Here is a 21,444-nt window from a genome sequence, read left to right as displayed (position 1 = left end):
CGCACTTTAAAAAACAGTAATCATTCCGTCACTCACCACCTTGAGGCTTGAATGCCACCAGTACCCAGAGAGAGAGAGAGAGAGAGAGAGAGAGAAGCAAGGGAAAGTGTGGTGCGTGGCAGTGGCAAACCACTATTTCGAAACGTAAACCACTGCATTCCCAAACAGGTACGGACGAAACACCGGACTTTTTCTCCTATTCCCGTTAATTACACCGAATTTATCCGCGAAATTTTTCTTCAAAGATCCGCCTGTATTTTTCTTTAGCGGATTCCTCAAGCTTGAATTTTTTTGTTGTTTTTTTTTTCAATTTTGATGTTTTTCTTTGGTTTAGTCCTGCGTGTGAGGTTTACTTCTCCCCACCACCCTCTGTATGCTCCAAGTAATCTGAATTCTGTGTTTTGCAAGATTCTTCATATGGTTATCCTGGAAAACCGCCATTCGTGCTTCAAATGAAGCTTCTTTTTTACGATTTGGGGTTTCAATATTTGCGATGAAGAAGCATGGTGTGCTATCACTGGTCTACAATGGAACCCCATCATAAAAAGCTTGTCTTTCTACTTCTTCTCTCACTTCTCGTGGTGGTTTTCGGTGCCACTGACCCCAATGATCTTGCGATTATCAACCAGTTCAAGAAAGGGTTGGAAAACCCAGAGCTCCTGCAGTGGCCCGAGAACGGTGCTGACCCATGCGGGTCTAAGTGGAAACACTTGTTCTGTAAAGGAGACAGGGTCGCCCAGATTCAGGTCCAAAACCTGGGTCTCAGTGGCCCTCTCCCTCAGAATCTCAACAAGCTCTCCATGCTCACAGACCTTGGCCTCCAGAAAAACAACTTCACTGGAGCTTTACCATCGTTCAGCGGCTTGTCCAATCTGCGCAATGCTTACTTGGACAACAACCTTTTCGATACCATTCCTGGCGATTTCTTCGATGGCCTTGTGAGTTTGGAGGTCTTGGCATTGGATTACATCAATTTGAATGCCAGTACTGGGTGGATGTTTCCTACTCAGTTGCAGGACTCGCCCCAGTTGAGAAATCTGTCTTGTATTAGTTGCAATTTGGTGGGACCGTTGCCAAGCTTTCTGGGAATGTTTTCTTCTCTGTCAAACTTGAAACTTTCTGTGAACAATTTGTCCGGTCAAATTCCGGAGAGTTTTAGTGGTTCGGCTTTGCAGATGCTATGGTTAAATGACCAGCGCGAAGGCGGATTGACAGGCCCAATCGACATGGTGACAACGATGACCTCTCTTAGAAGTCTCTGGCTTCATGGTAATCAGTTCACAGGGGCGATTCCAGATAGCATCGGGAATTTGACTTTGCTCACGGATCTGAATCTGAACGGTAACCGACTTGTTGGCTTAATTCCTGATAGCTTAGCTAATATGCCATTGGTTAACTTAGATTTGAGCAATAACAGGTTGATGGGTCCAATACCAAAATTCAAAGCCACCAAGCTCTCTTTTAATTCTAATGCATTTTGTCAATCAACTCCTGGGGTTCTTTGTGCGCCGGATGTTATGTCCCTTATAGAGTTTCTCAAGTGGGTGAATTACCCTTCAAATCTTGTTTCTTCATGGACTGGTAATCAGCCTTGTGAAGGGCAATGGTTGGGACTGAGTTGTAATCCCAGCAATGAGATTTCTATCATAAACATGCCCAAGTTTAATCTCAATGGATCCTTGAGTCCCGTGGTTGCAAAACTAAGTTTTCTTACTCAAATTAGACTTCAGAATAATAATTTGAGTGGTCAGATTCCCCAAAACTGGACTAGCTTGAAGTATTTGACAACTCTGGACCTAAGTGGGAACAATATTTCCCCTCCATTGCCAAAATTCAGTGGTACTGTGAACCTCGTCATTGTTGGTAACCCTCTATTGAATGATAATCAGTCGCAGGAAACCCCCCCTGCACCAGAAAACAGCCCATCATCTGGTAGTTCGCAGTCCCCATCGAAAAACCCCTCTTCCCCAACAGCAGGCTCAAGTTCTAATGGTGACAATACGTCTGGCAAACCAAAAAGTTCTAAGAGATCCATTTTGGTTTCAGTCTTGGCACCTGTTGCAAGTGTTGCAATAGTTGCTCTTCTGATGGTACCTCTATCTGTCTATTACTGTAAGAAGAGAAAAGACGTGGCCCCAACTCCTAGTTCTGTTGTAATTCACCCAAGAGATCCATCTGATTCAGATAACACAGTCAAGATTGTTGTTGCCAACAACACCAAGGGTAGCACTTCTGCCCTGACAGGGAGCGGTTCTGGAAGCAGAAACAGTAGTGGAATGGGCGAGTCTCATGTCATTGAAGCTGGAAATCTAATCATATCAGTTCAAGTTCTTCGAAATGTGACAAATAATTTTGCCCCCGAGAATGAACTTGGTCGTGGTGGCTTTGGGGTAGTTTATAAGGGAGAATTGGATGATGGTACAAAAATAGCAGTGAAAAGAATGGAGGCTGGCATCATTACTAGCAAAGCGTTGGATGAATTCCAGTCTGAAATTGCAGTGCTTTCGAAGGTCCGGCACCGTCATTTGGTATCTCTTTTGGGTTATTCCATTGAAGGCAGCGAGAGAATTCTTGTTTATGAGTATATGCCTCAAGGGGCTCTTAGTAAGCATCTATTCCACTGGAAGAGCGTAAAGTTAGAGCCTCTCTCTTGGAAGAGGAGGCTAAATATTGCCTTGGATGTTGCCAGGGGAATGGAGTATCTTCACAGTATGGCTCACCAGAGCTTCATACACAGAGATCTTAAATCTTCAAATATCTTACTTGGGGATGATTTAAGAGCAAAAATTTCAGATTTTGGATTGGTGAAGCTTGCTCCTGATGGTGAGAAATCCATGGTAACCAGGCTTGCTGGGACTTTTGGATACTTGGCACCAGAATATGCCGGTAACCTTCAAACTAATTGCTTTTCAATTTGTTGCATTGAAGATTATATGAATAAGAGGGCAGTGATCTTCTTTGTTTAGTACTTAATACCTGAAGGAATACATGTTTATAGAAACTCTTTTAGCTCACTTAGGAATATATAACAAATTTCAACTTGGAACTTTATACCCTAAAGATGGACATAGCTGACCCCCATTGGTGGATCAAGAGGGCTACATTTCATTGAGCTTATGGCACTAATAAGAAAACTTCTTGCAAAAATCAATTTGGATCCGGTAGATAATGAGTATCTTCCATATGCTTTAAGTATACAAACTGGAATTTGAAAGTTATTTCCAAAAATCACATTACTTTCAAACTGTTGTGTCCATTTGTTTTGATCTTGATCATTTATAAATTGATTGGCAATTTGTGCAAGTTTCTAAAGGGATTTTGAAATGTTAGGTTTTCCTTTCAATTTTGAGCGGGAAAGAAATTTTGGTGCCCAAACCAGAAATGAAATATCGGTAAACGAATTAGAGCCCTTCCAACTTATTCAAGAGGTGAAAAACATCTCTTGCCCAAGACGTCACCTACCTAAGTAGTCAACTCAATTGCAGATGATTGGAAATGTACAGATGCATATTTACTTATCTCTTGCGTAAGTAGGAATGACCATGCAATTTCATTGTCTATTATCCCAAAATTAGTGCATGCACATGTCTTACCAACTCCAACTGCGATCATTTGATTGGTCCAGTGACAGGAAAAATTACAACCAAAGTTGATGTCTTCAGTTTTGGGATCGTGCTAATGGAGCTATTGACCGGTTTGATGGCACTTGATGAGGACAGGCCCGAGGAGAGCCAGTACTTAGCCGCGTGGTTCTGGCGCATAAAATTAGATAAGGAGACACTGATGGCAGCCATTGACCCAGCCCTAGATGTAAAAGAAGAAACATTTGAGAGCATCTCCATAATTGCTGAATTAGCTGGGCACTGCACTGCTAGAGAACCCATCCAAAGGCCAGATATGGGCCATGCCGTGAATGTGTTGGCCCCACTTGTGGAAAAATGGAAACCATTCGATGATGACACTGAGGAATATTCTGGAATTGATTACAGTCTTCCTCTTAATCAGATGGTGAAGGGCTGGCAGGAAGGAAAGGACTTGAGTTATATGGCTCTAGAAGACAGCAAAGACAGTATCCCAGCAAGACCTACTGGATTTGCCGAGTCTTTCACTTCTGCTGATGGACGGTAAAAGAGGTTCTTTTTTCTAAGGTGTAGGTAGCATGTTATCTTTTTTTCTGCGGCAATACGTTTAAGTGCCAGCGTTGGACTTATGGCCAATAAAAATGGAGATTTCATGTGCTTGAGATCTCTCGTTTAGGCTTTGAATTTTCAACTGTGAATTTTTACTTTTTATTGTTGATGTAGATAGAGAGGAACAATGATTGTGAAATGTTGAACTGTTAATTATATATTGATTTCTACTTTCTAAGATTTGATATGTTAGATGCATAGAAGTGTTGGTGTTCTATTGGACAAGATGAAATTCTCCATTTGTGGGCATTGCTACATGCTTGCTTATGTCACAAAAGCGTCTGAAATTCTCGTTTGAATTCCAATCCTTGGAGTTGGGTGCATGAAAATCAGTTCTTCGCCCTTGATAGGGTCAAATTCCATACAAGTATCCTATCACGTGCGTCTTTTTCGGCTATGGATGCTGAAAGAAATGTCATATTATATAAATATATATATATATATATATATATATCAATATATCAATTTCAGAGTGAGCCGGAAACTTAACTGTTGAGTTGTTTAGGTACGAAACACACATAAAGAAATGCATCAAGATTTGTCTGGTAAATGTGAAGCTTCCTAGTGTGTCCTCCTTTCAAACACTGACCAACACCCATTAACACACCAGAAACTAAGTAATTTGGCTGGTCCAATTAACTAGCAATGCCAATAACATTCATAAATGGAATGAGATGAGCCTCACCTGCATGTACAGCAGGGTGAGCCAGGGGAGCAAAATACAGAGGTAGGCCCAAATCCCATAAATGGCTATGCCATTATGAGCCACTCAAACTGGAACCATTTGAGTGAAAAGGGTGATGAAAACCGAAAAGCAGTAGAACCTGACCCCACATATTTCAGAGCTCACTAGTCGCAACAATTGTAATCTTTTTGGTATCCTCTCTTCATTTATTTCCGTATAATAATTCTCTGGAAAACGGGCTCCACCAAATTAGAGGGACCGTCGTCGGTCGGGGGAATGTGTTAATGTTGAGAATGTGGGTCCTTTGGGAACGTGCAACTCATTTTCGAGTTGCCGACTAAACCAACGAATCAACACAGCACAACTGATACCTGTTCTTTGCTGAATTTGTGCTTCCCACGTAGTCAATTATCTCATTGTTTTAGCTGAATTTGTGCTTCCCACGTAGTCACGTTAATTATCTCATCGTTTTTGCTGAATCTGTCCTACCGGCTGGTGAGATTTCTCTCTCCGCACGCGATTATCTATCCGACTGCTGCATCATGCATGCATGCCTGCCGACTCACAAGTCACATACCTGTTCTTTCTTTTATTTATTTGACTAAAGAACAAAAATTCAACCCACCACTATATGCCAAACGCCATCTTCAAATCTGGTAGCTTAAATTAATATATAGAAAGACTGAAGCATGATAACCTGGACGACTCGACTTCTTTTTTTATTTTTTGGTACGGACATCTGTGAAGAACACACATCTTAATCATCCATTTATTAACGCTCCATTTAATTTAATTCATTCTTCTTCTTCTTTTTCATTCTCTGACTAATTTTAGTTTTACAAAAGGATTTCTAAAATTTAATGGTGTTATAAAGTAAAATGGAAGTTTTTTTTACCAGATTTATTATTATTATTATTATATAAAACGAATATATATATATATATTTCATACTAGATTTTGATTTTCATAATAAATATAAGCATTTGAACTTTGAAGAGAGTACTTAGCGTGCATCAGAGATTACAAACTAGTTTTAATGTAAAGTAGAAAAGAGGATCATCACAAATTAAGCACTCGTAACATATATATATATATGAGCTGTTATACAATAAAAATATGTATAACTATGCTCGTGCATGGGAGATATCATGTTGTGTAGAAGAAGAAAAATTTTATTCATCATCTTCACATTACACATTACACATGATTTTTTTAATTTTTAATCTTTTTTCACTTATCAAATGTGTGATGTATGGATGATGAGTAAAAGAACTCAATTAATTTAGAAAGAATAAAATCAAAATAAAAATAAAAATAAGTGTTGTGTGATGAGTAGCAAGGCTAGTATAATAAATCATGTCTTTTCTATTCTTTGTTTTCCTCACTTGGAGCAAGGGATTACCGCCACCAGTACTTTCAGAAGTACCACTTTGTTTTTCTTTTTTATTTTTGGCACAAAAAAGAACTTCTCTTGCACACGGTATCTATTGGATTTGTGAAACTTGCTTTTGCTAGTATGTTGGCCTGATTTGATGACCCGAATCAACAAGGATATGTTATGATTTTTTGGCGTATTTTCAAGGATGTTTGGGCTATGGAGTGCATGCTTGGGCTGATAGGCAATGCCCCCGAAAAAATCTTATGGCATTGTTTGTAGTTAGAAAATGCGTCAGATAAAAAGTTTACTCGACGTTTACACAATAGGTGGCTCGAACAAAATTTAGCTAGAGAGTTCGCTCGAGTCTTGCTTGATAGGTAGCTCAAGTAAGCATCAGATAGAGATCTCGCTCGACACTTTGCTCAAACAAATAATGCAGAAAAATGAAATTAAGATTTCTGTTGTATGATACTATAAATATATACTTAATGAACAATTTAGTACGCCCCGAGTGTTCTGAACAGTGAGATTTCGCTCTAAAGTGTATTTTGTGATTTTTCAACATAATAAGATCCTCTACACTTCTGTGGACGTATGCACGTTGCCAAACTACGTTAATTTTGTATTGTATAATTGATCTACTTGTATTTACTTTCACTTATTTGTTATCACTGTGTTTTCACAACAGTATTGGGTGGGCAAAAGCCGCAAAACGATCCATCTCTTTAGCGTTGTGACAGTGATGGCTTTATTCTGCTGGAGGCGATGAGGACTAAGATTGTGTAGGTAAACATTAGAAACAAAATAAATAGATAAATAACCACATGAATAGCGCCCAAAAACTAGACCCTGACCCCGCGGCCCAAGATACAAACTTGCCTAGATAAATAACCATATGAACAGTGTCCAAAAACTAGACCCTAACCACGCGGCCCAAGATCCACAAACTTTTTTATCATAAAGTTTTGTTACCCATTTCCTTGCGTCTTACGCTACATCGTTCGATAAATCCTCTCCTACTAGTATGCCTCTCAAAGCCACGATTTATCTAAGTTTGGATACTAAAAATACTTCAGGTATTTTCAGAATACTCTTTTATTATTCATTACTTTATTATTACTTTTCACCTATTTTTTATTTAGAGATCGTTTGGTTACACAAAATTAAACTATTTCACCACATCTCATCTCATATGCAGCCCAGTAAATCCGATGCCCGCACTGCATGCAGTCATTGCAATTTGCAGCATGTAAGCAGCCACATTTTTTCCACTTTATAAAACTTCAATATGAAAATTCACTTTACAATCTACAGGATTTGTCAATTTTTTTTTTTCCACTTTCTCTTACTAGATTATGCAACAACTAACAGGACATCTTAGTATTAACAGAAAACGGGATGAAAACTGCAACATACAAGTAAAGCACAATACGTGGACTAAGCTTTCCTCTGAAAAGCAACTAACATGATAAGCCCAAGCAAGATCAGAACTCCTATCGTTTGCTGAGGAAATGGGTTGGATGGATGAAATTTCCAATGAAGAAAACTGCCTGTAGGGACGATAAACTGGAGGTAACAGTAAAGCAGATTTTTTGTCCATCAATAGCAGCCGTCCACACTTACTGCACTCGAAACAGAATAAAGTTCAGAAACGTCAACATTACCAAACGAATCTGAAAAAGTGGAAAACAGCAAGTCGAACCTGCAAACTCAGGTAAATAAAGTTTGATAGCTACAGATCCACTTCTGCCAAAACAAAAGCAGGCAGTTATGAATTTTTAAACTATACCATAAGTATATACTACGCGGTTAATTAGCCCAGTAAATCTGCAAGTACAAAACAGATGGTACCAGAAGAGAATGTAGAGTTGTTTCAGCTTGAATTCCAAGAAAATACTGCAGAGCCATAGCAGCATGCTCCTGCAATAGGACAATACTAAAATAAGCGGGAGAAGGGTTTAACCACCTTAACTCAGAGAAAGATAAAATGTGCGGCGAAGGCTGTTACCGTAATCAATCTAAATACATGATAAACTGAAATCCCCCTAGCATGTATGTAGCTGCCTCCCTGTCAAAGAATGCTAGAAAGTAAATAAATTGCAGCAAGATATAGCAACGGCCCACATTATAAAGCACAAAAGTAACAGTAAACAATGAGGGTCGAGATATATAAAAATAAAATTCAAGATAAAACAAAGAAACACGAGCATCTAAGCCATCTATGATATGCAAGGGAACAACAACTAAAAGCTTCAAAATAGATTCCAATATACAAGTGAAGCTGAGCACCACAGAAGCATTTTAAGGCACATGACGCTCAGTTTACTTCATTTTAGGAACTCCAGCAACAAATGGAAGCACAAAACATAATATCTAAAACTCATTCCCTTCTTGCAGGGGAAAAAAAGACTAACTCTGCAAATCACGACCAAACCCTATGTATACAACAAGAAATCAAACTGAAGACAATGAAGAAGCCGCCTCATGCAACAAACTAATATTCAGATTACCAAACACATCAGATCACTGCAATCGGCATAATTTTTTAAGACTCTAGTAGTGACCCCCTTTTTACACGTTATATCTTTATTCTAACATAAGGGCAGTAACACAAATTGAACTCTCACAGAGAGGGCATTTTAGACAATTCACTTGGGAAATCCAGGGTTCCATCAAAGTTAACTGGGCAAAATGGACGTGGTGCAAGTTGAGGAAATGCTGTACTTTAGGCCTTGGGATGCAAATCAGGGTTTTGGTAGTTTGTGGTGCAATACGAGAAAAACAATCCGGTAGTTTGGAAGTGTAAAATGAAATTTTCCCTACTTCCTAACAAAATCACAATCTTCTTGCATAATTGATTAAACTTAACTGGAGATCTGGAAAGAATATCTTATAGAAACAGATTAGAACAACAAATAATACACTATTAAATAAGAATATCACGTTATATTTTCAAGAAAAGGGCTTTATTACCTCATCTGGAGAAAAGAAAGCAACTGAATCAAGATCAATAGAACCAACAGGATGAAGAGATACAATAACTCTGAAGATGGAGGGAAACAGCAACTCAATTACAGCAGTCTTCTCTGTAGCTACAGCACTCAGTGATCCTAGTCTTAGTTTATTTGAACTGCGAAAATTGTGTTCATTAGATGTTTCCATGGAAGTCTCATTTGCTGAAGAGGGCAGCGAAGATGCTCTTTTCAACCAGTCCAATCGTTCATAAGTGAAAACTCTGAAATTTGGCACTTCTTTTTCCAGATGTGTCAGAACATCTGACAGTGTCTTATAATCACTAAGCTCTTCTTGATGATTTTCCATCTGTACCTGGTGACCACAACGTTTCTTTGAAGCAGATTCGGTACTCTGACCATCTAATCCATCATCAAGGTGAGGGAAAAACCGTCTTTTCTGATCAGTGAAGGCCTTGAGAGCTAACCTGAAAAGATTAAAAACATCTTAAAGCCATAGCATGTGCTACAAACATCAAGCAGCAGGATAAATTTATTGAAGACAACTGTTGAAGGCTAGAAGAATCCCTCAATGTGTTAAGCAATACATTGATCAGATGAACTCTTCAAACAATTGCTGCATCTTTAGTAGAGCAAGATAAACATGCAAATCCCTTTTACTTCCTCAAACAATTTTGTTAGGAAGACCAAAACCAGCACAGGTCAATATTTCAGTCAATCAAAAACCTAGTAACCGTCCACATTCAATCAAATCATACATGTAGTTTTTCAAAGAATCCTTCAACATCAACTAACCCTACATTAATGTTTGCCCAAAAATACAAGAGCTAATCTCCACAGAAATAATCACCGGTCAATGTAAAAAAATAAAATAAAATAATCACAAATTTCACTCGGGCAGAACTGAAATAAAAACAGACCTCGTCCTGTCGACCGCAGAAGCACCAGCCTGGCCGGCTAGTTGGCGTTTCCAAGCATATGCAACCACAGCACCGTCTGGACAGACCAGGGGCATGTGCAGCCCCCACGAATCACTTTGAGACCTAAGTGACTCGTCTAGAACCCCGGACTCCTCAAGTTGCCTTCCTACCAAAAGCGGCTAAAAAATAGTCAGAAGATTTTAATTTTACAACGCTAATAAACTGATTACAATGGAAGAAGATTCTTCCTAAACCCTGACCCTAGGGAGCGAGAAAGGGACTCTAATTGTGACTCAGGACCGTGTGTGCTACGATACGTACCAACGGATCGGAGCTCTTGGAGGTGTTGACGCATGGAGGCATCTTCTTTGAGGAACAACTGCAGAGGTTTGGTGCTTGGGTAAGGCTGGGCGGCGACAAAGGGGGCTTCGAGGAGACGGTCGGCGCCCAGCCCGATGTCGGCAATGAGGCGAGCGGCATGGCCCAGCCTGTCAATGGCTAGAGCCACCAGCTTCGGCGGCGCCTCAGCCGACAGCGAGGGACCCGAAACCGGCGTCGACGTAGCCGTCACCGCCTCCGGCACCTGAGGTTGCTGCAGCTGTGGCTGATGTAGCCGCATTGCTCGAGGGGTCAAAGTGTGTGGGACGTTGGGGGCAGGCTCTTTCCTGGAGATAAGTTGGCTACATATACTCTCAAAACAATAAAAAAAAAGGTTGGCTACATGGGTCTTTAGAAAAGGTCAGGCTCATAGGTCATGTTGTGTTGAACACTGTACTTTGTAGTTTGTAACTTTGTAGCCACTGGCCCATTGGTAATTGCCCAGTTTGAAATGCGAGTCACGACGCGTCGACGGGGATGATCGGAAACAGTTTACATCGCATCCATCTCAACTCTTTTTTTTTCAAATATTATTTAAATATAAATATTTTTAAATTAATTATTATAATTTTATCAAATTAATCTTTATAATTTTTCTAAATTTTTAAATAAAAAATAAAAAATAATTCAATTTTTTTAAATTTTAAAACAAAAATAATATTATAATAATATTTTAACTTTATAATATTTTTTATTCAAATTTTTTTCTCTCATTTTCTAAAACTCAAATTATCTTATTATTATTCACAAAATTTTTATCTCGTCACATTCACCAAGCATCCCTTCAAAAATGTTTCATGATGTAAATAAATTCACTTTGACGTGGGATATGAGACGTGAGTTTATAATTTTTTTATGGTTGTTAAACTAAACTCAACTCATATCAAATCAATTATTAATACGATTTGTTACTTTTTTAATTTTCAATAAAAAAACTTAAATTCATCTCAACTTAATTCATATATTTCAACATAAAAATTTAAATTCATCTTAATTTATAAAAATTAAACTCATCTAAATAAAACTCACAAAATATTATTATTCATAATTTAATTCAATTCAATTTAACATCTAAATATACTCTTTGACCCATTACGTTATGAAATATAGTTTTTCTTAGTAAAAACTTTTTTGTAGAACTTTTCAAAAAACTCTGCTATTAAAAGGTTTTTACTGTTTTGTACATATGTAGTTAAAACATTTTTAAAGTTAATTATAATAACTTTTTTTAAAATTAGTATTATTCATAGGAGTTTAAAAAAAAAACTCAATTCGGTGTTTTATAAGTTTTTTATAATTATTTAAAGCAGTTTTTACCAATTTACCAAACCATAATTGAAACAGATAATTAAGGTTGCATTTGAGTAGTGAGGTGATCTCAAATATTTTATGAATAGTATTAAAAAGGTAATAAAAAATAATAATAAAATATTAAATAGTTGTGAATAGTAAAAAAATAAGTAAAAAATAATAATAAAATAATAAATAATAATAGAGTATTCCAACTACCCAAACTAACCCTTGAGTTAAGTTTGGGGGCTTAAAAGGTGCTGAGGAGTAAGATGAGATGAAAATTTTGTGAATAATAGTAAAATAGTTTGTGAATAATAGTAAGATAGTTTAAATTGAGTATTTTTTTAGTTTTAAAAATGAGAGATAACAAGTTAAAAAAATATATTATAAAGTTAGAATATTGTAATAATATAGTTTTATAATATTACTTTTATTTAGAGATTTAAAAAAGTTAGAATTGTTTTTTATTTTTTATTTGATAGTTTGGAAAAATTATAATGATTAGTTTGAAAATTTTGTATTTGAATTATGTTTGGGAATAAGATGAGATGAAATGAAATGAGATCATATGAAAATTTTGTGTCTCATCCAAGGCCCCAAACCTGCCTAATAATATGAAAAAATGAGATGGGATCATATGAAAAAATAATATGTTTGATAAATTTATAAAAAGTATTTTAACTATTTTTTAAAAAAGTTGAAAATCTACTTTTTAAAAAAATACTAAATTAAAGCTTTTGTTGAAAAACATTTGTAGCAAATGGTAGAATTTTAAAAAAATCACCTTAATTGACTTTAAAAGTCTTTTAGTTACGTGTTTATTAAACATTAAATAACATTTTAATAATATAAATTTTTAGGAAAACTCCACGATTAAAAGTGCTATTATGACAAATTTTATTTCCTACACCCTAAATATTGTGTATAGGTGATGCCATATACTTTTGTTGCGCATTATTAAAACAATTTTGCTACGTATAACTAGTGCGTGCAACTGTAATGTAACTGGCTGATGTGGCCTTTTGCCATGTCAGTATCTATCAAAAATTTGAAAAATAAAAAAATTTGAGAAGCCAACGAAACTTGGGAAGAAGACATATAAGAAGAGGCATTACTAAAGTTTTTCGTTCTTTGAGTGAAACTCAAGAAGAAGCATTTCGTTCTTTCTATCTTTCATTTCTCAGTCTTCGGATGAAACTCGGGAAGAAGACATCGGACTGAAACTTTCGTTCACAAACATGGAAACTCATTTTAATGGAAAAGGAGAAGATAGAAGAAAAACGCCCAAATCCATAGAGAAAGAAAATTTAATTAATCAATTAAAAATAGAGAAATTATGGTAAAGGAGACTAAGTCAAACCATCCATCATCTCACACGATAATCATGTTCCTATGCGACCGCAAGGCCAAGAAAATCGAAGGCGGACTTGGTCGTGAGGGTCAAGAATTTGTTAAAGCTAATGACGTCGACGTTACCAGTGGTGTTGGACTCGTACATCATTTCAAAGAGCTTGCGGTACGTCAAAAGGTGACCCATTATGGCCATGGAGTCGACGAGTTTGGCTACCATGATGTAGCCGTTACCATCGCAGTCAAAGGACCTAAAAACCTCTAAGATCTACTCCTGGTTGATGAGCACTTGCTCGCTCATGTCGGGCAAGATGGCTGGTGCAAGCTCGTCGAACTCAATGGTGACATTGCTGTTAGCGTCCATGTTGGCTAGAAAGACGTGGAGCTGGTCGCCGGAGGACTTGAGACCAAGTGAGCGAAGAAGGGCCACCAATTCCAAATGGATAAGGCTACCGTCGGAGTGCATGTTGAAGTGCATGGAGATTTCCTTGAGTTGTTTCAGCAAATCCAATTGGAGCTTGGCCATCGTGAAGCTAAAACATACCAATCGAGGACCATGACCAATAATCTTAAATCTCTTGCTGGAACTAATACTCATAGACGGTGCTTGTAAGCGAAGAGGGGGAAAACGAATGGGAGAAAGGGAAAGATGAAAGAAAAGGCTGAAGAGAAGAGTCGTATGGTGAGAAAGAGAAGGAGAAGAAAACACACTCTTTTTTTTTTTTAGTATACTATATGAAAAGGTAAACTAGTAGATACTTTTTATTGTCAAAGTATCATATATACTGTTATAAATAAGGCTCATACGCCTCTGCTTATAGAAATGGTTCCTTCTTAAACTAGAGCTAAACCTCAACAAAGAGAGGATGCAAATACAAATGCAGGAGCTAGTGTGTCTTTTTGGTTTGAAACTCATTCTATTGCTTTGCCCTTGCGTTTGCTGCTGCAGTTGGTTTCCAACAAGTAACAGACCATAGAATCAACATCATCCCCAAATATGCTATAGGCTTCAATCACCTTGGTCTCACTACCTGATGAACTAGTAGCTCTAAAAGATGATGGTTCAGCACTAGAAGTAGATGATTCTTTTAGGCCAAGTTGCTGCTTGTATGAATCATCAGCAAGATACTCGGCTCGAGAAGCTTCCATCACCATGCGCTCAATTTCTTTCTCAATGAGCTCAAGATCAGAGTAAAATCAACCCTCAACTAGAAGTGCATTATCAATCTGTTGATCTTGTTGAGCTCTGATGGCAACCTTGACTTGATCCTTGTCAACATTTCTCCTATGAAGACAGCTGAATCCAAGTCATGCGCCAATGGTCAAACGACGAGGGTCAACAAGTGAGTTGTAATGATTTCCATGATGATAACTCGGTCATATGGGTGGTGTGTCAGTGTTGTAGCTTCCATGAAATATGTTTATAGGCTCTATGCTGTAGGAAAAGATATGGATGGGCCGATTATACATTTTTGATAAGGCTTGAATCTCTACATTGTTTTTGTAGACCTTATCTCTTATCTTCCTCTTACAATAATATGTAAAGCCTTATGTTATAAATTGAGAGAAATGATTTCTTTCCCACTCCTCACTTCGCCAAAAGAGACACAGCCCACCACTTTGACCATTACTAGCCACAACAAGAAAACCCCAACAGAAACTTGAGTCTTTCCATACATCGAACATCACAGTGAGTCTCCATAACGAAGGCTACTTCGGGATCTTCTCTCCGAATTAAATCTCGGAGTACACAAACTCCCCGAGGGTGCCCAAGCCCTCCGGAATTCAAATTCATTATCCTTATGGCGTCCGGTGGGGCTGAACTTCAACTTCCGCCAATGTAATCGAAATCTCTACCATAGCTTCCTTATCAATACACTTCAGTTTCTTAATAGGACTCAAAGTAACCGAAGTTAGTGAGAAGGACTCATAGTGGCTGTGGTGTCGTTTGGATGGAACCACCGGTACTTGCCGTGATACCCATTGCTGAACCCGATTGCCAAGCTGCACTGCTTTCCCTTTCCCCCTTCGCGATTTAAGTTTAACACAGAATCACACACAGAATTGTGATTTTGCTAGGGCTTCAAAAGGTAACGCTGGGTTGGGCTCCAAACGAGGCCCACTTGAACATGATTTAAGCCCCGAAAATTTCTCCACTGAATCAGGCATTATCAGCGACGATTTTAAGACATCTTGTAACTGCTTCCCACCAGAAACCTCTTGTGATGGAGAAACTGAGGAATTCAAGCCCACCAAAGACTTTGCCAGAGATGGAGTACCATCATGTTCAGCAAGCGCCGCCTCACCAGACAAACATCATTTAGTCATATTCTGTTTAAATTCACCTCTGGGTCTATTACGAATTAATGCTCCTCCAGCCCGTAACCAAGGACCATAGGGAAATCAATCAGTTTCAAACTTCTCCTTGTCTTTGTTCCATAACAAACAATCTCGATCACCATGTGTTGGTTTTGTTTTCTTAGTGGAGACGAAAAATAGAGAAGGAAAGAAACGTAATCTTTTTTTTTTTTTATTGAAAAGAAGTCTTGTTTACAATATGATAACTAGCTCTATATATAGTAAGTATAGTAGGTCAAAAACAGAGAATATTGCAGAAAAGGAAATAAAAACTTTCTAACAAACTGTACTGAAATTGCTAACAGAATGCTTTCTAGAATCATCTGTTGGTTACATGATCTGCTGATTTTGATGACTCGTGGCAGTTTGTTGTGATGGGGTGGCTTGCATGATGTGCTGCTGGGATGACTTCATTGCTTTTGCTTGATTCAATATCCCCCCGCAAGATGGAGAGTGGAGATCAGTGACTCCCATCTTGAGTAACAGAGAGTAAAACATAGGGGAATGAAGAGCTTTAGTTAAGAGGTCTGCAAGCTGAGACTGCGATGGTGTGTAGGCTGTGGTGAGAACTCCTTCTTGAATTTTGTCCCGAATTAGATGACAATCTAATTCAATGTGTTTGGTTCTTTCGTGGAAGACGGGATTGGAGGCAATGTATAAAGCTGATTTGCTATCACAGTAGAGAGTGGCAGGCTGAGAATGAGGGACTTGGAGATCTGCAAGAAGGTACTTGATCCATATGATTTCACATGAGGCTGAGGCCATGGAGCGATATTCTGCTTCAGTAGAACTTCTTGATATAGTTGTCTTTTTCTTGCATTTCCAGGAGACAAGAGAGTGACCAAGGAAGACACAATAGCCTGTTGTGGAACGCCTAGTGTCGGGACATGATGCCCAGTCAGAATCGCAGTAGACAGTCAAGTGATATGAGGATGAAGATGGGAAGAACAAGCCCTGTCCTGGTGATTTCTTGAGATACCGCAACACTTTATAGGCAGCATTAAGATGAGGGACTCGTGGTGATGACATGTATTGACTCAAGATATTAACAGAGTAGGAGAGATCAGGTCGTGTAATAGTGAGATAGAGAAGTCTACCAACCATTCGTCTATATTCACTAGGATCATCCAGCAATTGACCTTCATCTTTACACAATTTAATATTGGGATCCATGGGAACTAAGCTTGGTTTACAACCAAGCAAACCAGCATCATTTAATATATCTAATGTATATTTCCGTTGACAAATCTGTATTCCAGTAGGATTTCGGGCAACCTCTAAACCTAGAAAATATTTTAGACAACCAAGATCCTTGATCTTGAACTTGGTAGCTAAGAATTCTTTTAGGTCAGAAACAGCTTTGAGATCATTAGTGGCCACAATAATATCATCAACGTAGACAAGTAATGCAATGAATGAAGGACCACTGCCTTTGGTAAAAAGAGTATAATCAGCCCTAGATTGATTGAAACCATATTGAAGTAAAGATGAGGAAAATTTGGCATACCATTGCCGAGAAGCCTGCTTAAGTCCATACAAGCTTTTTTTTAACTTGCAAACTTTTTCTTTGTTGGGAATTGAGTATCCGGGAGGCATCTTCATGTAGATTTCTTCGTGTAGTTCGCCATGTAAGAAGGCGTTGTTTACATCAAATTGATGCAAACTCCAACCTTTAATGGCAGCAATAGCCAAAAGAGTTTTGACTGTGACAAGTTTGGCAACGGGTGAAAAAGTTTCATTGTAATCAAGTCCTTCCTCTTGGGTATACCCTTTGGCAACCAATCGTGCCTTATGTCTTTCTATAGAGCCATTCGAGTTGTATTTGAGGCAGTAAACCCATTTGGAACCAATTGCTTTCTTTCCAATAGGCAGATTAACAATATCCCAAGTATTATTCAAATGTAAAGCATAAATCTCATCATCCATGGCTTTGCGCCATTCAAAAGATTTCACAGCTTGAGAATAAGTGGAAGGTTCAGAAATTTGAAGAATGGCAGCAGCAAAGGCAGCATGTTTTGGAGAAAAATTTTTGTTGGTTAAATAAGATGACAAAGGATAAAGAGAATCAGTACCTTGTATCTTGAAGCTGGATTGTGAAGAGGGAGTCACAAGGACCTGTTGACAAGAATAATCTTGTAAGTAGGAATGGGGTTTCTTGGGTCGAGTGGATCGTCGAAGGGCAGATGAAGAGTTAGGAGGATTAATTTGAGAGGTAGGGGATTGTGGAGTGAGTTGAGTGGGAGGGAGAGAAGGCTGGAATGTAAATGTGGAAGTGTAGGAGGGAGGGGAAATAGATGTAGGTAAGGGAATGTTTGGACCAAGAAGAGGAAAATATGATGTGGAATGTGAGTGGCTGCTATGATGATTGGAAATGGATGATAAATTGGAAGGAAAAATGTGTTCATAGAAGATGACATCACGAGAATAGAAGATGGAATTGGTGGCTAAATCTAGTAGCTTGTAACCCTTGATTCCAAAAGGATATCCAAGTAAAATACATTGTTTAGCTCGGGAATCAAATTTGTGGCGGTTTTGTTTAATGGTTGATGCATAACATAGACAGCCAAAGGTTTTCAAGTGGGTATATGTTGGTGGTTTTTGAAAAAGCAATTGGTATGGAGTATTGTTTTGGAGATTGGGGGAGGGGGTACGGTTGATAAGGTATGTGGCAGTTAAGACAAGATCATTCCAAAAAGAAAGTGAGATACCGGATTGGAATTGCAATGCTCGGGCAACATTAAGAATGTGTTGGTGTTTGCCTTCAACAACACCATTTTGTTGGGGACTCTCAACACAACTTCTTTGATGAATTATTCCTTGTTTTGAATAAAAATCTGTCATTGCAAATTCAGCTCCATTATCAGAGCGAATGATTTTGATTTTGGATTGAAATTGAGTCTCAATGAGAGAGCAAAAGGATTGAAGGAGAGGTCTGGTTTGGGATTTATTTTTCATTAAATACAACCAAGTACATCGAGTGTGATCATCAACAATGGTTAAAAAAAATCTAGAACCATCATATGCTGTTTGAGAGCAAGGCCCCCATATGTCACAATGTATTAGATCAAAAGGCTGGGATGTTCGATGTTCACTTGATTGAAATGGTAGATGATGATGCTTAGAAAAATGACAGATAGCCCAAGGTATGTTGGCTTTAATAATAGCAAGATTAGGTAAGTCCTTTTGTAATAAGGAAAGCCGTGAATTAGATAGATGACCCATTCGATAATGCCAAAGCTGTTGGTCATTAGGATGGGAAGTAACAGAGTTGGAAAAAGGAAATTTATTACATGGTAAAGTAGAGAAAACAGTGGAGAGGGCAGTAGGTGCAACGGGTGTCAATTTGAGATGATATAGACCATTATGGATCTCACCCTTCCCAATCGTGCTCCAAGAGAGAAGGTCCTGTAAAAAACACTCATTAGTGAAAAAGAGGAGGCAGCATGATATATCTTGTGTTAATTTTATGGCTGAGATCAAATTAAAATTGAAAGTAGGAATGCATAGAACATCATGAAGAATGAGTTTGTCACTGAGATGGACAGTCCCTTTGTGAGTTACTTGTGCAAAATGACCATTTGGAAATTTGACATTGAGAGGCACGTGAGTGGGTGGACTGGTGTAAAGAGAACGGCAACAGATCATGTGATCTGTTGCACCTGTGTCGATTATCCAACTTGTGACAGTGGTTATTGGAGAAGGGGATTGAAGAGCTGTGAAACAAGAATTCATACCAGTCATGGTGGAAGCCGAAGGTGTGGAATCAATTTGAACCTGATTAATAGAATGCTATGAGACTTGTGATTACGGCAAAGTTAAAAGATGTTGATATTGAGCTTTAGTGAGAGCTTCTTGGGATCCTTCATTGATCTGTTCTTGGTTGGAAGAGCTGACTTGGTTAGCAAATGATTCTGTTGGTTTTCCTCGAGTGGACATTTTATGGCTAGGTGGATAGCCATGCAGTTTAAAACATCGGGCAGCAGTGTGACCAACTAAATTGCAGTGAGTACAAACTGGTTTTTCAAGAGCTGGATTAGCTTTAAAACATCTTTCAAGAGAATGGCCAGGAATTTTACAATGGCTGCAAAAGGATTTTTCTCGCCTTGGAGGTCCATATGGTTTGGGGTTGTCCCGATTAGAGAAGAAAGTGGATTTTGCAGCCAAGGCAAGGGTATCATGTAAGTTGGGAGGATTGGAAAGTTGCTTTCGTTTTTCTTCTTGTTGAACCAGGGCATAGACTTCACTGAGGCTCGGAATGGGTTTAATCAAAATGATTTGAGCTTTGATATTGGTGAAAGAATCATGAAGCCCAATGAGAAACTTCATAGTCCAGTCACGTTGCTGGTTCTCAAGGACATTTTTCATGGCACCACATGTGCATGATGGAATGACTTCAAAATTGAGAAGTTCATCAAGAAGCCCTTTCAGTTTGGAGAAATACAAGCTTACAGAATCATCACCTTGAACAAGGGAATTAATGGACTGTTTTAGCTCATAAATTCGAGGACCATTATTTTGTGCAAATCGTTGTTCCAACTCAAGCCATAGGTCATGAGCGGTATCAACATACACGACACTATTTTTGATCTCTAATGACATTGCATTTTGAAGCCAAGTTATCACCATGTCATTACATTCAAGCCATGGTTCTAACAAGGGATGATTAGAAATGGTAGGTTCATGTAAAGTACCATCAATAAAACCCAACTTTTTTTTTATTCGTAGTGACCGACGAGCTGTCCTTGCCCATGAATGGTAATTGTCTGCTGTAAGCAGATGAGTGGTGAGTAGAGTAGCAGGTCCATCGTTTGGATTAAGAAAGTATGGGCTGGAGGGGTCTTTAGGGTTTGTGTTGGTTGGGGGAGGAAGAGGAGGAGGGTTGTTGTCGCTTGAAGCCATTATGGCTCTGATACCATGTTGGTTTTGTTTTCTTAGTGGAGACGAAAAACAGAGAAGGAAAGAAACGTAATCTTTTTTTTTTTATTGAAAAGAAGTCTTGTTTACAATATGATAACTAGCTCTATATATAGTAAGTATAGTAGGTCAAAAACAGAGAATATTGCAGAAAAGGAAATAAAAACTTTCTAACAAACTGTACTGAAATTGCTAACAGAATGCTTTCTAGAATCATTTATTGGTTACATGATCTGCTGATTTTGATGACTCGTGGCAGTTTGTTGTGATGGGGTGGCTTGCATGATGTGCTGCTGGGATGACTTCATTGCTTTTGCTTGATTCAATACCATGTCCAAGTAAATCACAACAATAACAAAACTGTGGTAACCTCTCATATTTAAAATGAATTCACACGTAATCTTGGCTTCCCATAGAAACTCTCTTACCACGCGATAATGGCTAATTAATATTCAAGGAGATCCTTGCCTGTACAAATTCTCCCCATCCTGGCTGACACTCATTTAAGTTGATATCCTCAATTGGACCCAAAGTCTCCGCAATCTTCCTTATTGCCCTAGCATTCATCCCATCCATTGAAATATCATAGAATCGTACCCAGAAAGAAGTCATAGACATAGGAACCTTTGAGAGCTGTAACGAACCATCACACTCTGCCAATACCACCAAATTATTATTGAACATCCATGAACCATTATTCATAATACGCTCATTTTCTCTCTGTTTTGCAAAAGCAACCAAGAATAAATTATCACCCATATCATAAATTCTAAAACTAGTAGAGGGACACCATTAGTTCTGCATCATTGTCCTAAAGGCCTATTTGTTGTAAAACTTCCCAGTTAGAAGTTTGAAGAGGAAGCATTGATATGTTGCAAAAGTCTTATTCGAGTCCCAATGATCAAATAAATTAACCGTTGTTTTCTAATGTTCAGATAAGGACAATTCCTTCCATTTCTTAGAAATATCTTCCACCATTGCGATGAAAAAATGATGAATAAGCAAC

At 38.2% G+C, this 21,444-nt stretch overlaps 3 protein-coding genes and 2 pseudogenes across 6 annotated transcripts; 1 reads left to right on the top strand and 4 right to left on the bottom strand.

The window, feature by feature from the left end:
* The first annotated feature begins 6 nt into the window (after window positions 1-6).
* LOC121264840 (receptor protein kinase TMK1-like) lies at window positions 7-4,368 on the top strand. Of its 3 annotated transcripts, XM_041168147.1 has the most exons (4): window positions 7-168; window positions 409-2,886; window positions 3,331-3,428; window positions 3,626-3,747. In XM_041168147.1, the coding sequence occupies exons 2-4, from the start codon at window positions 504-506 to the stop codon at window positions 3,626-3,628; spliced, it is 2,484 nt and encodes an 827-aa protein (XP_041024081.1). In that variant the 5' UTR covers window positions 7-168; window positions 409-503; the 3' UTR covers window positions 3,629-3,747. The 3 variants fall into 3 exon arrangements, with proteins under 3 accessions (XP_041024081.1, XP_041024079.1, XP_041024080.1); XM_041168145.1 differs by lacking the exon at window positions 3,331-3,428 and having other exon boundaries at window positions 3,626-4,368; XM_041168146.1 differs by lacking the exon at window positions 3,331-3,428 and having other exon boundaries at window positions 22-168; window positions 335-2,886; window positions 3,626-4,368.
* Window positions 4,369-7,503: 3,135 nt separating this feature from the next.
* LOC121266559 (mediator of RNA polymerase II transcription subunit 27-like) lies at window positions 7,504-10,825 on the bottom strand. Of its 2 annotated transcripts, none has more exons than XM_041170428.1 (7): window positions 10,467-10,825; window positions 10,146-10,311; window positions 9,227-9,692; window positions 8,262-8,321; window positions 8,105-8,173; window positions 7,956-7,999; window positions 7,504-7,875 (listed from the first exon to the last, which is right to left on the bottom strand). In XM_041170428.1, the coding sequence occupies exons 1-6, from the start codon at window positions 10,762-10,764 to the stop codon at window positions 7,964-7,966; spliced, it is 1,095 nt and encodes a 364-aa protein (XP_041026362.1). In that variant the 5' UTR covers window positions 10,765-10,825; the 3' UTR covers window positions 7,504-7,875; window positions 7,956-7,963. The 2 variants fall into 2 exon arrangements, with proteins under 2 accessions (XP_041026362.1, XP_041026363.1); XM_041170429.1 differs by having other exon boundaries at window positions 10,146-10,324; window positions 10,467-10,766.
* Window positions 10,826-13,206: 2,381 nt separating this feature from the next.
* Window positions 13,207-13,692, bottom strand: LOC121264040 (annotated as a pseudogene).
* A 210-nt stretch (window positions 13,693-13,902) lies between these two features.
* Window positions 13,903-15,628, bottom strand: LOC121264730 (annotated as a pseudogene).
* A 3,700-nt stretch (window positions 15,629-19,328) lies between these two features.
* On the bottom strand, window positions 19,329-20,467 carry LOC121264728. Its single transcript, XM_041168025.1, has one exon. It carries the CDS (start codon window positions 20,421-20,423, stop codon window positions 19,329-19,331), a length of 1,095 nt encoding a protein of 364 aa, XP_041023959.1. The 5' UTR covers window positions 20,424-20,467.
* Window positions 20,468-21,444: the final 977 nt, after the last annotated feature.

Source organism: Juglans microcarpa x Juglans regia, chromosome 5D, assembly GCF_004785595.1.
Source record: "Juglans microcarpa x Juglans regia isolate MS1-56 chromosome 5D, Jm3101_v1.0, whole genome shotgun sequence".
Classification (NCBI taxonomy): domain Eukaryota; kingdom Viridiplantae; phylum Streptophyta; class Magnoliopsida; order Fagales; family Juglandaceae; genus Juglans; species Juglans microcarpa x Juglans regia.
Note: the sequence above shows the minus strand (reverse complement) of the source record. Positions and strands in the feature narration are given on the sequence as shown.